The sequence below is a fragment of the Ammodytes marinus genome (genome assembly GCF_949987685.1).
Source record: "Ammodytes marinus genome assembly, chromosome: 4".
Lineage (NCBI taxonomy): Eukaryota > Metazoa > Chordata > Actinopteri > Uranoscopiformes > Ammodytidae > Ammodytes > Ammodytes marinus.
Genome location: NC_137233.1, coordinates 21,606,357 through 21,623,168, shown reverse-complemented (window position 1 = coordinate 21,623,168; position 16,812 = coordinate 21,606,357). Strand labels below are relative to the sequence as shown.

Sequence of the window (16,812 nt, the reverse complement as noted above, 5' to 3'; positions counted from 1 at the left end):
ACTAAAACGGACAGGTGGAGCAGGTGAGGAGTTGTTGAGGAAGTAAGGCTGTGTCGGTCTGCTGTGTGTGTGTCCCGCTCGTCAGAGGGAGGCGGGGTTTAGTCGGCTCCGTGCGCACGTAAGCTACTATTCGCCAGCATGATATAAATATGATAACCTTCGTGCTCTGCGCAAGCAATATCCGGAAGCTCATGCCGATCTGACTAAAACTCAGAGAGATATGCGAGCCACAGACACACAGACAGACAGACGTTTCTTGCTTTATAGATAGATTGATGTGTTTTAAAGATTTTTTAGCGTTTTATGCTTTTATAAGATAGTTAGGAGAGACTCATAATGTTATTTTCTACATTCATTTGATGGTTCACTCATTTGATCATTTGCTACTATACCTTGCTGCTTTGGTTTAGCATGGTGGAAGGTTCCCCAGGTTTCCCTCCAGAGAGATGGAGGCCATGTTCCTGGAGGAGCTGCGGTCCTCTGTCAACCTGCTGATGGCTAACCTGGAGAGCATGCCCGTGTCCAAGGGAGGAGAGTTCAAGCTGCAGAAGCTGAAGCGCGGACACAACACGTCCATCATAGACATGGGCCAGGAGGACGAGAACACACTGTCCAAGTCTGACGTGGTGCTCTCCTTCACCCTGGAGGTGGGTGAATTTTTATCAGTGATGATGTTTGCTTACTTTCTTCTTATGCCAAGGTTGGAGTCAGCGATTCCCGGTGAATGCTTGTTGCCCATATTCACTTTTTGTTTGCCAAAATCTGTGAAAATCTCCTCACGATCCCGCTACCTGTTTGTACAGTATATGTGCACGCTGAAAAAAAAAAGACACTGTCATTACACAGCCTAGGCTCTGTTAAACACGGAGGCACATTGTAGCTAAAATGCCTTTTTTTTGCCTTTTTTTTTTTTTTTTTTTACTTTTCTGTACTTACTTTCTGAAGCACACTGTGACGGACACTTTAGCTTATGGAACAAAGATCATGTTGCATCCTGCTTCTTCTTCAAGTTATTATACATGTCACGCTATGTTACGTAAACAAGGAAGTCTTCTGTTGAAGAACACAACATTAAGACCTTGTGTCTATCACCAAATCCCATTGTTTTCCCAAATCCCAATGTTGAATGCATTCATGTCCTCCAAAAATATTCCCCCCATATTTTCCCCCCATTTCCCATGGCTGGTTCCTCAGGACTAGTGTCTGGAGTTGCTAATGAGAGGAGCTGTAGGATTTCTACTGACTGACAGACTGTTTCAACCTCACTGTAATAGTTTGACAAGAGGCTCAGTTTCTATCTGGAAAAAGGAAGGTGGAAAGTACTAGGTACTCGCATGATAAATTGCCTGTCAAAAAACCTGGGTCCAGCTTGTATGGTTGTTTCATGAAGCATAATAATTCTCAGTGAAATAAAGAGTAACTTTTTAATCAACATCAAGATCTGAAAGTAAGTCAGTTGAAATGTATTTCAACTGTAAATGAACAAATTTGTTCTTCAGAGTTTTGACTTTATTTGTGGTCAGTTTTAAATGTATTCTTATTTAAGGTGTAATCAAAAAGGATGACAGTAGGCCTACAACTGTACATGATGTTTCATGATATACATTGTATCATTTTATATAATTTCTACACCCATGGCAGATAATCAATATAAGGAAATTAATACATTAAAAATGTCCTTGTGCCTAAGGGCCAGGCCAGCTCAATACTGTTTTCAACCATTTTGTCCACACTGGTCTTTTGATTTTGAAAAGCTGGCCAAAACAAACCGATTTTTCCCGTGGGCTAATTACAGAAGGCAGACAGACACAGACTTTTACCTGTGGTCATGACTGCTACTAAATCAAAGTTAACTTTGCTTCATCATGGTCTTATTACTATTATTAATCTGACATAGTCATATATAAATACATTACCTCATTGCGACGCACCAACAGAAACTCAAAGTGCAGTACAGAACCTGACTTCCTCTTCCAGTCAATTTTGGGCTAGGTTAACTTCCCCCTAGTCCTCCTCTCTATGAACCTATGCCTGTGTGTGTGTGTTTGTGTGTGTGTGTGTGTGTGTGTGTTGCAGGTGGTGATCATGGAGGTCCAGGGTCTGAAGTCGTTGGCTCCAAACAGGATTGTGTACTGCACCATGGAGGTGGAAGGAGGACATAAACTCCAGACAGACCAGGCTGAGGCCTCCAAGCCCACGTATGTACAGCACACACACACACACACACACACACACACACACACACACACACACACACACACACACACACACACACACACACACACACACACACACATACACACACACAATCTGCTTAATCTTAATGTGGTCTCTCAACCCTACAGTATACTGTATGTGCTGATATTAATCTTTCTGATGGTGTCCAGTTTTTTAGCCACTATGTTGAAAATGGGCTTATTTACTGAAACAGAGCTTAAATGACACACTGCCATCTGCTGGTAAAATAACTATCCTTATGGGTTCAATACATTTTATGGCAGTTAAATTATTATAAAAATATTATAAAATATTGGGCGAGATGAGATCCACTAAGAATAGATTGCGCACACTATTATCTCCATGAGTTGCGGCAAAATAGCTCCCGCAATCTGCACCGTTTTATGAATGTAGTATTGTTTTAACCTTTGTTTTGCATTGGTGACAATGATCTACAAAATGTAAAACATTGTACTGATGAATGCATTTGGGTGTATCTTGTTTACAGTTTAAAATGTATGTGTGTTCTTGGTTTTTCGGAAGAAATGGTCATTTGAGAAATGTTGCTGGAGTCTCATACTTCAGTTTTTGCATAGTTTTTGAGATGAAGTGTCCTCCTTGTTGAATCAGAGTATGTTGCATTTACCAAGTATTGACAGAAATGTATTTTTGCCGCACAGAACTCACACGTATAGTTGTGTAAGGTTGCCACTATCGTGGGCACAAAGGAGGTGCTTCACCCGAGAGGAGTGTGCTTTATGAGCATGCATCAAAGCAGACTCTGGGATGGAGGGTTTTATAACTCACTCCCTCTTAAAGCTAATTGGTCTGGAGGCACACTTAATATGGCAGGGCCCCCACGGGAGTGTTTAGATGGAGGGATGTTCACCAGGAAACACCACCTGTGCACTTGGGATTCTGGCTGCAACAAGTGACCAAGCCAGGGTTGCCTTCAGGAAACTATACATGAAAACAAAGCAAAGGCATTAGTGGCAGGGGAAGGGTGAATCGGGCTGGTAGAATGGCCTAGAATACACTCAACAAAAATATAAACGCAACACTTTTGTTTTTGCTCCCATTTTTCATGAGATGGACTTAAAGATCTAAAATTCATTCCAGATACACAATTGTACCATTGCTCTCAAACATTGTTCACAAATCTGTCTAAATGTGTGATAGTGAGCACTTCTGCTTTGCTGAGATAATCCATCCCACCTCACAGGTGTGCCACATCAAGATGCTGATCTGACATCATGATTAGTGCACAGGTGTGCCTTAGACTGTCCACAATAAAAGGCCACTCTGAAATGTGCATTTTTTTGCTTTATTGGGGGTCTGGGGACTCAGAACCAGTCAGTATCTGGTGTGACCACCATTTGCCTCATGCAGTGCAACACATCTTCTTCGCATAGAGTTTATCAGATTGTCAATTGTGGCCTGTGGAATGTTGGTCCACTCCTCTTCAATGGCTGTGCGAAGTTGCTGGAGACGGCTTATGGTGGAGAAATGAACATTCAATGCACGAGCAACAGACCTGGTTGACATTCCTGCTGTCAGCATGCCAATTGCACGCTCCCTCAATGCTTGTGGCATCTGTGGCATTTTGCTGTGAGACAAAACTGCACATTTCAGGGTGGCCTTTTATTGTGGACAGTCTAAGGCACACCTGTTTACTAATCATGATGTCAGATCAGCATCTTGATGTGGCACACCTGTGAGGTGGGATGGATTATCTCAGCAAAGCAGAAGTGCTCACTATCACACATTTAGACAGATTTGTGAACAATGTTTGAGAGAAATGGTACAATTGTGTATCTGGAATGAATTTTAGATCTTTAAGTCCATCTCATGAAAAATGGGAGCAAAAACAAAAGTGTTGCGTTTATATTTTTGTTGAGTGTAGGTCTGACCAGTAACCATGAAGTCTCTGGTTCGATCCCTGGCACCGGACAGAAGGTTGCTAGTTGTAAAACTAGTGATGGCTGGTATTACATCTACGGTGCCCACCATCTCTACCATTGTGTCCTTGAGCAATAAACCCCAAACTGCTCCAGGGGCGCTGTACTATGGCTGACCCTGTGCACCCCCCCCCCTAGAAGTGTGATAACTTGAGAGGGATTATGTGAAAAAGACACATTTCAATGTAACCTTTGACTATTGAAGTAAATTAATCTTGAACCATTGTTTTGCCTCACTGTAAACTACCTTTCTAGTGTTTGCTGGACAGTGAGTGTACAGATGGTTTAACACAAGATGTTTATTAAGAACAACTGTCTGATGCTTCTGGAAAGAAGGTTGTAGATAGATAGATAATGCACACAGCTAAGGGAAACAGCAGACTCATGTCATTATTATCTGTGGGTTTCTCACAATAAATACAAAAAAAATCAAAATATGACATTTAATCCACAAAGTTATACAGAGGTTAAACAAATCTAGAAAAGAGGGCATCATTGAATAGATATAGATGAAAGATAGCCTATAGTCAGTCCTTTTGGGTTTCCACTGCCTTGTTGGTCAGACAGGTCCCTGACAAATTGAAACTCAGGATGTAGTATCACAGACTCACATTTTAAAACACCTCCTCAGTTTATTTCAAAGAACTGCTTAACATTTGCATAATGATGTGTAACACTACAATGCAGAGTAAGAGTTATTCATACGATGACTCACAGCTACTGAGAGTGAAAGAAAAGCTCTGCACATCATCCTTATTTTATTATGTTCTTCTTTATTCTTTCATTCAATAGAGTTTACCTTTTTTATTTCATCAGAAACACTTGTACTTGTGGAGGACATCCAGGTGGAACACTGTCTGCATGAAATCTGTTTTTGTTATGTATAGTACACAAATATTTCACAAAAAGCAAAGCCCCTTGAGCCATACAGTCACTTATTCTCTTCTCATCACAGTCAGTTTATCTTCTGTTTTTTTTTTTTACTGGTGATACAGGGGTGGATATTCTAAATAATAAAAAATAGTCATAATAAACAGTTTAAGACAGGCAAGAGAGGACTAGCCAGTATGTGGGGAAAAACAGAACAAAAACAAGTTATACTTCATGATTTGAGTGAGCACCGGACGTCTCTGAAACACCAGCCTAGGGGAGGATTTTAAAGCTACAGTGCAGAACTTCTATTGCCCTCTTGAGAATTTCTGAGTTATTCCAACAACACTGCCGGCGCATCTACACTATCTATCTATGGGGATCGCGCGCCACCATCACCCCTCCCCTATATAGTTCCTAGGAGCGTTTATCCCATCAAATCAAGGCGGAAACGATGGAATTAAAAACATTATAGACTCTTCAGAGGTTTTTCAACCCAACCCTTCACATGACTACCAGAGTTCGTAAGCGCTGCCATACTGAGAAATACAGAGATCATTTTGTGGAGTTGATAGGCTTAATACACTTTGTGTCAACTCATTTGGCATAGACTTGAATGTAACGGACATTCACTTATCTGAAATAGTAGTTACACACTACAGCTTTAGGGTAAATTTGTCGTTCATCGATCTCTAGCTGAGTTCTGTGGTATATTGTGGGAGCAATCAGGTCCAATTCAGCACACAGCTGCATTTGAAAGCCCTGCAATTTCCCTTTCAGCTGGACCAGTTGTAAAAAGAGAAACCACCCTAGAGACATCATCACCTCTAACAAAGCACTTCCTTCTTTAATGTTTTCCCCCCTGTGTTTTAATGTGTGTGTGTGTGTGTGTGTGTGTGTGTGTGTGTGTGTGTGTGTGTGTGTGCGCAAGTCTGTAGTTAGTCCAGAATTGACTATATTATACCTAGTTAAATTATAATAGCCTAGGCCTATTTAAGTGTAGGCTAAATTAATATTTGTTAGTTGGACTATTAAAATATTACTATTTGTCTGGGGACAGCTATAAATTAATTAAAAAAAAGTTTGAGCTCCATCGGTCCACCGTGAGGCAAATCATCTACAAATGGAGAGCTTTAAGAGTGACTGAACATCTGCCTAGAAGTGGACTTCCTTCAAAAATATCTTCAAGCGCCACAAGAAAAGTATTTTTTTAGTTAAAAGCCAACCCACACATTACATCTAGTGATTTGCAGACCTCTCTGCCATGCACATCTGGGACAGATGTGCATGGTTCCACAATAAGAAGAAAACTCAGTCAACATGGCTTTCAAGGGAGGGTTGCTGAAGAAGCCTCTGCTCTCAAAAAAGAACAAAACTGCTTGTCACAGCTTTGCCAGAGAGCACCTGGAGATACCTGAAGTCTTATTCTGTGGACAGATTAGTCCAAAATGTATCTGTTTGGTCATAACCAAAACCGCCATGTTTGGGCAAAAACACAACTCTGCCTACCACCAACAGAACCTTCTCCCAAGTGAAGAATGGTGATGGCAAATGGTCTGCAAATCTCCAGATGTAATGTGTAGGTTGGCTTTTACCTGAAAAATCCCTTTTCTTGTGGTGCTTGAAGATATTTTTGAAGGAAGTCCACTTCTAGGCAGATGTTAAGTCACTCTTAAAGCTCTCCATTTGTAGATGATTTGCCTCACGGTGGGCCGATGGAGCTCAAACTTTTTTATACGAATGTATAGCTGTCCCCAGACAAATGTGCAACATCAAAACTCTATTCCTGAGATCCTCTGAGATTGTTTCCCCTTTGAGCATGTCTGACCTGTATGGGTTCAGTTTGGTGAGCCTAAACTGACCTGGTTTTATCTTTGTTTTATCTAGTGGCGCCCAATTTCTTCCCTAAAGATCTCTCACTACATTGGTCTATTTCATCAATCAGTTTGGCCCACCTGATTGTGTTTACCTTGCTCGATTTAAGCAATGCAGCTTAGGGTTCACAAACTTTTGCACATACAACATTTGTCAAATAATTTGTTTTATCTATTTTAACAATTGATTTCTGGAAAAGAAAAATGTTGAATTGATAAACAAACATCTGTTATTTCATATAAAAAATACTGGTATTGAAATTTTTTTATTAATAATGGTTAAAATAAATAAAATTCCATAAGGCTCAAGGGGTTCACAAACTTTCGCACGACACTGTGTATATATATATATATATATATATATATATATATATATATATATATATATATATATATATATATATATATATATATATATTTGTATAAGACTTAAAAACTTTATGCTGATATTTTACAAATGCGTTGTATTGGTTAACTATTATGCCTAACCATGAAGAAATCAATATTAAAAGATCAGTATATAATTTGTTGTAGGCTATCAACATGTATTTTTTAAATATTATGTGTGTGTGTGTGTGTATAGTTGGGGTACCCAGGGTGACTTCACCACCACCCAGCCGTTACCTGCTGTCAAGGTGAAGCTGTTTACAGAGAGCACAGGAGTGTTGGCTCTGGAAGATAAAGAGCTTGGAAAGGTAAAGAAAGTGACCATTCTGCTACATATGGGTAATGATGATGATTGGTACAACCTTTTCCGCAGTCTATTGTATGGCTCACATCTATTCTTTTGGGACTGTGCTCAAAGGTTGTGCTCCATCCGACTCCCAACAGTCCAAAGCAGTCTGAGCTCCACAAGATGACCGTGTCCAAAGGCTGTTCAGACAATGACCTCAGGATCAAATTGGCCATCCGCATGGACAAACCACAGAACATGAAGCATTGTGGGTAAGTGGAAGTGGGATTACGTACATGCTGATGGTGACTATGAAATGAGATACTTATTCATTATATATTTCCAGTCTTATACATCTTCCAGTTTTTGTCATGCCATGACGGTTTTCTTACACTACCCCATTGATTTCGGTATGTACAGCCGGATAAACTAAGACCTCTATTCCATCATTCTAAGCAGGTTGTGCCAAGAGATAGATGGGAATCAAGGCTTCTCAGAGACATCTGATCAAATTGAGCCGATTCTACGAAACTATTTTGTAGCAATTGTACAACATTCAGGAATTTAAGACCGAATAGAAATTGTTATATCATAGTGTTAAAATGGTATATCTCTTCTGCGAACCTTCTGGTTAAACTTAGAGGCTATATTTCAAATCCAGCTGGGTTTTCTGTTAGGTGGGGTTAGAATGGTACCATGAGTGTTCCTGTTCCATATTAATGCTTTTATGTCCTTTATTCTGTATCGGTTTTTATGTCAGATACATAAATGTATTATTTGCTATGGGCTTAACTATCACGGCATCTTTTATCATGAATGTGCATACTTGAGGTGCTGGCCTATAATATAATGATTTGCTTCCCTCTTGTGGTTATACGTTGTTTCTACACACTTTGTTTTCTATTTGCAGTAAACTATGACATATTTTTATTAGGATAGGGCCTCGATAACATTTCATAGTAATGGAGCCACAGCAGACCATTATACGACAATTTCGCTCATTTCAAAAGTTTTTCACAATTGTGTAACTGAGCAACACAGTTCACATTGTGAGGAAATAATTGTAGCAGTGCCAATTATGAGGGATTAATTGGTACGAAAGGCAAACTACACTTAACTTGAGGCTATCTGAAATATTTAGTATTTATTTATATTGAGTAACATCATTTAACTTGCACCCTTTAGGCCAAAAAGGGAAAAATAATAGCCAATTAATTACATTTTTCTCATATCCGGAGGGGGCTACTAAGTTAACTTTCATACACACAACCTAAGTTGATTGCTTTGAAAACGAAAGGTGTATTGATCTAATAAACTACAAAAACGATGAATCCCTTCTGAACATACAATGAACGGATGAATAAATGCAAAAATAAACGAATAGAGGATTGATGAACACCAGAAAATGCACTCAGTCATATCTTAGAAAGACCCACTTTGCTGGGTGTGATGGAGACATGGTGGCAGTGTTTATCAGATGTTGGATTGACAGTTTTTTTTCTATATTGTGCTGTTTGCCGGCCGTGTGTAGTAGTCCTGTTAGCTACTGGTACACTCTATTTCCAGACAACCAGGACAGTATTGCATCTGTGACTTGTCTTCTATAATGCCTGAGAACAGCCGTTTGACTGCACTGTAAATACATGTAAACTGAATTTTGAGAATAATTGCGTACTCATGCTCTGTTCCTTTCAATTTGAAGTCTCAAACTTCCGAGTTTCATCACAGGTAGGCATTCGCTTGCTACTGTCCTCAATGGCTGGTTAATCCACCAGGGGGCAGTAGTCATATGTCAGATTGCATACAACAAATGTTTTAGGTGCTGTTTGGTGCTGTTAGGTTCACATGGCTATTCCATGTCATGTCTCAATACATGGCTTAGTTGAGCTCAGATACAGTATTCCAACATGCAAAGTAAAATAAAAGTACACGGAGAGTACATCAATCATAATAATATAAAATAAAATAAAGTTAATAGGATCCCTTAAAGGTGAAAGAAGCGATTTATTTATGTTAATATAAGTGTTAAATTGCTCTTTATTCATACAGTGATCACTTATATAGTGTGCGCGTTTCATAAAGCCAATCTTTCAGTCACCCGCTCTGCATGTAATCGGCAAATAAACTTTTTGGGGATCCCACTACTGATAACCAATCAGAAGAGAGAACGCTACAAACCGGCACCCGTCTCACTGCCAATGCACGTTCAGAGCAACAGATGGGTGAATGTTGGTATGCGCCTACAATGGTGGAGCAGGTAAAAATCCTTCCCAATGTCTGTTTTGATGGTTTTTATCACGTTTTATCACACTTACGGATCTGAGATGATGCTAGATAACTCGCTGATTGAAGACCGCAGTGCATTAATGAGGTGACGTGGGGACGAGGGAGGGGACTGCTAACTGCAGTCACTGACAGGAAGTTAGCTAAACTGACCATTCTGCTTACTGAACCTTTAAGCAATTTAAGGAAAAATCATCATCATTAGTGCTGCTGTTAGGACAGACCCAGAGGTTGAAAGGATTGGTCAAAGATCTCTAGACATAAGTCAGGGCTCAAACCTCTGCTCTCAGAGGGTCAATCTGTTCACAGCAGCCCTGGGAAAAGTGCTATCATCACTTATCCAATCAGACGCTTACCAGGCTGACTCAGTTATCCCACACAGATTTTCTGTATCAGGGTCATTATGGCACTGCATTAAAGGAACAGTTCAGTATTTTGGAAGTGGGGTTGTATGAGGTACTTAGGCATATAGAGCTGGCGGTCAGCACATTCATTATAAGGAGTTTGAGGGAGGCGTCACTGTAGCAGAGGTCAGCCTTGTACTGTTGCAGAGGGGGCCAGAATAAAAACAGTTTTTCTACACATATATAAATGCTAACCTAAAACCTAAATGTCCCTTCAATTGTATGTTGAACTGAGATTTTTTCCACAGCTTTAGTTTGCCCCCAGACAGCCGTTTATTCTTGTTTTCTGGTGTCTGTTGAATAATCCGCACTAGCTCTGAGTCGAGCAGCTGATTTGGCGATGTGATATACAACAATAAACTGCTGTACAGGGGCTAAAAGCTGTGGAGACAATCTCAGTTTAGTGTAGAATTGAATGGATATTTAGGTTTTTTTCTACTTGCTAACAGAGGATATACCCTTTATTTGTTTCTGTCCTCTGTGCTATCAAAGTCATAGCTAGTGTTGTCGGTATTCTTGTATTGTCTGCATTCAAAGTCTTCAATGATTTTGGGTAAAGGCTTTGGTGTAACACAGTTCAGGTTGTGCCTGGTTGTAAGATGCAAAATGTATTTGAACATGAAGCAGCTACTATAATTTGCATTGGAGCATGTCATTGGGCAGTTATACTACACAAGTGAGTTTCTGACAGTAAAGCCTGCGGCCATTTAACTGCATCTGCAGTGCTGCCGACTGGAAAACAACCCTAAAAGTCTTGTGGCAGTGTTTTAGACACAATGGTGCCCTCCAATGTTCTTTTGTGTGTGTAGCGCCTCTGAGGAGCATTCTGTCTGTCTGCCTCTCTCTCTTCCATATGCTTTCTATTGGGAGGCTTGCAGGAGGCTGCTGGGCGTCCCCTGTGCCATGCCCACACACACACACACACACACACACACACACACACACACACACACACACACACACACACACACACACACACACACACACACACACACACACACAGAGCCTGTCTGCACTACGTTACTGGTCCCAGTGTGTCTCCACAGAGTGTGCCCTCCTGGTGCTGCTTTTATTTAGGACGACAGGCCCGAGCCGCTGTGGGAGGGACCGGGGGGAAAGGCACACGGAGGCAGGAGGCAGGCCTAACCAGGGACACCTAAAGCTGGGCCAAAAGCAGCAAACTGGGGGTCCCCAACCCTCAGATGTTCTTTTACAACAAAAGCCCTTTCCCTGCCTTTCTCCTTCTGCATCATGTTTGTCGTGCCACATGTACAAATCAGACACAACAAATAGCCTTAGTACTGACAGGATCCTCACTAACATTTCTAAGAAGAAAAGATAATATGCTTAGAACATTCTGACTACCGCAATGTGCAATATTTATGATAAAATGAAATAAATGAGGAGAGAATCATTAAGGAGATTTTCCTAAAATGAAGTTACATGAGAATGTTAGATTGATGATTGAAGTTCTATGTTGTTGCCATGGACGTTTTAATGTTTGCTATCACGCTATTCGTCTATTTTTTATTATTTTTTTCAACGCTAGTCCACTGAACATGGAGTAGAGACCTTTATTTTAAATCAGAGTCTAAGTTAGATCTCAAGGTTTTTCAGAGATACTTATAGAATTAGTGGAATTTCATAGGAAACAAAAATGTCAAAATGTTCCATCCGATAAATGCATCTGTGTTTTGCACAAGAATAACTCGTATCTCCGAGCTCTAGGTGTATAGTGTATGGGACAGATGTGCATAATGTAGTGACACTATTACTTAATTAAACAGTAAAACACTTTTAAGGTGGACAGAAACATGATTAGCTAAATGATTTTGCTTTTACAAAGTACATTTTAAGCTTATCTTAGTATCCTCATTGTAATAAATGTGTCTACCTGTTTAGGCCTAAAACAGCTAGATACCTTAAACGCCCTTACAATTGTCCCCTTAAATTACAGTGATGCTTATCTCAACATGGTGTGTGGTCAAACATATTGTGAACAGTGACTTGACGATTTCCTGATATTCTCCAGCCCTAGGTTTGAAAGTTGGGGGCAGTTCTTGTTAATCAGTTTCCCTAAATCATACTTCGTCATAATGTTGTCAGCTGCGGCTAAGTTTCAATGCCATCCCTACAGAGGGAAATATAGCCCACACCGTTTACTGATAGTAAAGCTATTATTTATATTTTTTTGACTATCTGGACTTTAGTGCCTACATATATCCAAATTATGTTGGTGATCTTTAGGGGTCTCTAGTGTCAGTAACAGAACAGAACAATGAGTTGTAATGCTAAAGGGATTTTCTTCCAAAGTGCTGTGTCTGGCTGCAGTAATGCTATTTCACCAGGAGAGGTCAGTAGATTCACTACACTATGTATCTTTTTTCTGTACGTATGACCGAGCTCATCACATCTCTGTTATAGGAGTCACAGTAGTTAAAAAAAGAGGCAGAAAAATGTTGTTCTTTTTGCAACAGCTTCAAAAAGGTAAAATTGAGAAACATCTAAAGAAAAATAATGTTTTGTCTGAATAAGTATTATTATTTTTTTTTTTTTTTTCAATCCCTCAGGTACCTTTGGGCCATTGGCAAAAACGTGTGGAAAAGATGGAAGAAAAGATTCTTTGTGCTGGTTCAGGTAAGATAATGCATTCGTGCTAACACTGGACTTTTCATTTTTGTTCCTAAAAAGTGAAACAGTGTAAGCAAGACACACGACCAACCAAAGAAGAGCTTGCAGGCTTGTCAGCTGTACTGTGCACGCAATGGCTTCCAACCTGAGCCTCTAGATTCCACCTAGATTATTTGAATAAATGAATTATTGCAACTTTTCTGCCTAATCCATTTGGAACATACTTAAAATGACATCATACATAACCACTCTTGACCCAAATGGTGCCTGCCGTAGCTATCAGCCTTTGCTTTTGTTCACCTCGGACACTTTGTTCGGACTTACATTATACATTATTAGTCAGTGAATCATTTAGTCATTGTGGCAGAAAAGTCATTTGCAACTATTTTAGTGCATCAATTTGCACACCAGGGCACTGTGATGGCCTACTTCACCGGTGGGAATATGAAGGTGTATCGAACTCTGAGATCCTATGTAGTATGAATGTACAAAATGTTTTGAAATCGGTTCATCCTAGCCTGAGAAAAGGCAGAAAGAATGTTTTATGGTATCACTGTCTAACCCTACATTTTACAGATGTGACATCACTTCTGTAAAAATGTAGGGTTAGGAATAGCAGTACAGCTGGGCCAAGGGAAGACTGAGGGAAGTAAAACCTCATTCCTTATATTATAATAGTGATTTTATAATGATAGAACGCCGGTTCCATATGGGTGAAGTATTCCTTTAAGTATATATTCCTTAGCAGTATTTACGTTTTTTCTAACCAAGTTAAGGCAGAATTACCCATATTTTACAATTAATGTAAACTGGCCATTTCCTTTATAAAGGCACTATATAAATACTGTGCATATATGACAGTACAATTTACATAATAATAAAAATAATTAAAATCGGAGAAGGTTGGTTAGTGATGGACTGCTTACGGTGATGCATTTATATTCATAGCTACACAACTGACCGGCTTGGAGAAAGTTTAAGAAACACAAAAACATGTTCTCTTGATCTGATTCACTCCTCTGTGCAGTGAGAAAGAGAGAGATTTAGCCAAGCTGTCATGGGGATGATGGAGAGAGCACGCAGGCTTTTGTCAGGAGGAGGGGAGGTGGAGATGAGGGGAGAGGTAGCAGCCATTTCCTGGTGGGGAGGGAGAGAGAGAGAGAGAGAGTGAGTGAGTGAGGGAGAGAGAGAGAGGGAGATGGGAGGGGGCTGTCTCTTGTGCATTGCAGAGGATATGTCTCAGAGCTACAAGTTGACAGCGGATTGACAAAGTGGAGCGAACACTAGCTGGCCTAACACTTGCAGCTAGAAAAGCCTGAGCGCCGCCAACTTGAAGCCTCTCACTTGCTCCCAGCTAAATATATTGCAAGTGACAAATACTAGTCAATAGACTGCACACTCCTGTGTGTGTGTGTGTGTGTGTGTGTGTGTGTGTGTGTGCGTGTGTGTGTGTGTGTGTGTGTGTGTTTGTTTTCATTTCTGGCTGTGGATGTGCATGGACGTTGTTCTTAAGGAGCACAGGCACTATCCTGTATGTGTGTGTGTGTGTGTGTGTGTGTGTGTGTGTGTGTGTGTGTGTGTATGAGTGCACATGTACTTTTTGCTGCTGTTTTAGAGATGTTGCATATTTCTTTTGCTCAGTGAAAGGCTTGCAGTAAATACTGACTTTTGGGGTTTTGAAACCTGCTGTCTGTCTGTCTTCACTACTAAACACTACTACAGTATGTTGTTACTTTTTTTGTTTTCTAACAACCGATTACATTTAATATATTAAAAAAAACATTTCAAATTCTTAAAAAAGCCTTCACAGATTCATATCTTAACACAGTTCTCACATGCAGATCTGTATGGTCAATGTAAGAATTGCCCATCTCTATACAGTGAAGTGATCATCTTCCTGTGAAACTTGATTTTATAAGATGAGACAAAATCGACACCGTCCATGTGAAAAAAAAAATGCATTTTAAGGCTCTGTGATAATGGTTACTACTAACCCATCAAAGCCTCCTATTAACCCAGCCTAAGAGTCAACTTTTGTAAAGAGGAATTAATGTGGATTTTTTTCACCCCATGTATTATACTAGAAGTGACCATGAATGTATCCATTCACAGCTAGTATGGAGAGGAGGAAGGATTGCAGCCACCAAACACTCTTGTAGTACACATAAGGAATTGCCTCAGGTGGCAGTGTTCAGGTATGCTCTGTTTTACTTTTGACCTCATAGTGTTATGCTACGTCCCTGCTGTACAGGGAAAAGAGCAAGAGCTAGATTACGAGACTGTGAATTTATACAATCTATTTACTCGAGCTGTTTGAGTTGAAAATAAATCCCTTCCAAGGTTGACATGAACTGCTCCTTAAGTCCTTATCAAAGGGAGCAAAGAATATAAGAAATAATATATTATGAAACATGCCATGTGCTTAATATAATTTATATTTTAAATGGCTTTACCTACTATATAATATATGTTCATCATTAATAAACAAATACTGTATATCTTTAAAGTTTAATTTGTCTATTTAAAAAGATGTTTGAGACATTCCAGCAGATACTTTAGAGATACTGAGCTACTTCCATTTTTTCCACCTTTAATGCTTAGTTGTCTAAAATACATTTTACATTTTAAAATTTGCTTATGACATTTCTTGTTTTTAATAGTGGTCAGTAGCCCTGAAGCGCAGAATACAACATAAAAAAAGAACGACTAAACACAACAATTAAGAAAAGATTTAAAAAATAACAATATTTCAAAAACACAACATTTCTCCAAACATTTGAGAACATACATCATTTCTGGACACAAACAATAGAAAGAAAACAACCATTTGAAAACATTTCAGTTGAGAAAATAATATCTCAGTAAACAAAAGCTAATTAAAATACAAAACACAATAACATTCAAGAAAACAAAACATTTGCAAAAACATTGAAGAACATCCCTATGGCTGATCCAATCCAGCACCTAACACCTAACTAACTGGCCTCGTAGTAATATCCTTGTATTTACTATAATAAAGAGTATGCCTGACAAACATGCATTCAAACGCTAAGTGTGGTTGAAAAATACACTCTACTATTTATTAATTTAATTCAATACTTGTTAGTACAAACAGCATAGTTAAACACAGCAACTTGTATTTCAGCTCTGTTTTTACGTTTTCATCGAACTATGTGGCATATCGCAATATATCGCATTATGCATTCTATTGCAATGTATCGTGATATATCATGTCGTTAAGTCCTTGCCAATACTCAACCCTGGTTTGGGGTGAACTATGAGTTGAACTAAGAGTAAATCCCACTTTCTACATGGCAGCTTCACTCCCTTTTTCTATCCAATGTCTTGCTCTTTTGTCATTCCTCCGACATTTTTCTCTCTCTCTCTTTCCCATCCTCCTTTCTCTGGTTTTTCACTGGTATGTAATCTATTCCTCCATTTTTTCCTCTTGTCCTTAAATCCCCTCTTCATTCTCCTTCATAGCTTCACAGTCAGCTGAGTGGTGGTGGCCTGAGTTGCCTCTCCTCTCCTCACAGCGTCCAGATTACAGATCTTAAACTAAACCCTTCGTGCTCATGGTGGACCCAAATTAAATTGCACATATGTCCACTCTATCTCCGTTCAGTTCAGGGGTACTTTAGTTCAGTTATTTTCCAGTGTACGCGATATTATTTTAATTTAGCCTAATTCAGCTTATATTTTTTTCTCTTTTTCTTTCAGTTGGATTCATTTGAATTCAGCTCGCCCTGATTTTTTTCTTGAATATGATTTCGGTTTTCACAAGTTTAATTTAACTTCAATTCACTTCAGTTCAGCATATTTTCATTTTATATCAATATATTATATTATTTTGTTCTTTTTGACGTAATGCATTTCAAGATACTTCATTTGGTTTGAATTGC

The 16,812-nt window shown here is 39.3% G+C and overlaps 1 protein-coding gene across 1 annotated transcript in view; it reads left to right on the top strand.

The window, feature by feature from the left end:
* The window catches only part of cadpsa (Ca2+-dependent activator protein for secretion a), a gene marked incomplete at both ends in the record, with an annotated part of 163,132 nt that overhangs the window by 71,948 nt on the left and 74,372 nt on the right, over positions 1–16,812 (top strand). Inside the window, 5 exons of the mRNA XM_080026580.1 lie at positions 411–647; positions 2,077–2,198; positions 7,503–7,614; positions 7,725–7,864; positions 12,850–12,916. Of these exons, the coding sequence (XP_079882706.1) occupies positions 411–647; positions 2,077–2,198; positions 7,503–7,614; positions 7,725–7,864; positions 12,850–12,916 (678 nt within the window). The remainder of the gene's footprint in view (positions 1–410; positions 648–2,076; positions 2,199–7,502; positions 7,615–7,724; positions 7,865–12,849; positions 12,917–16,812) is intronic.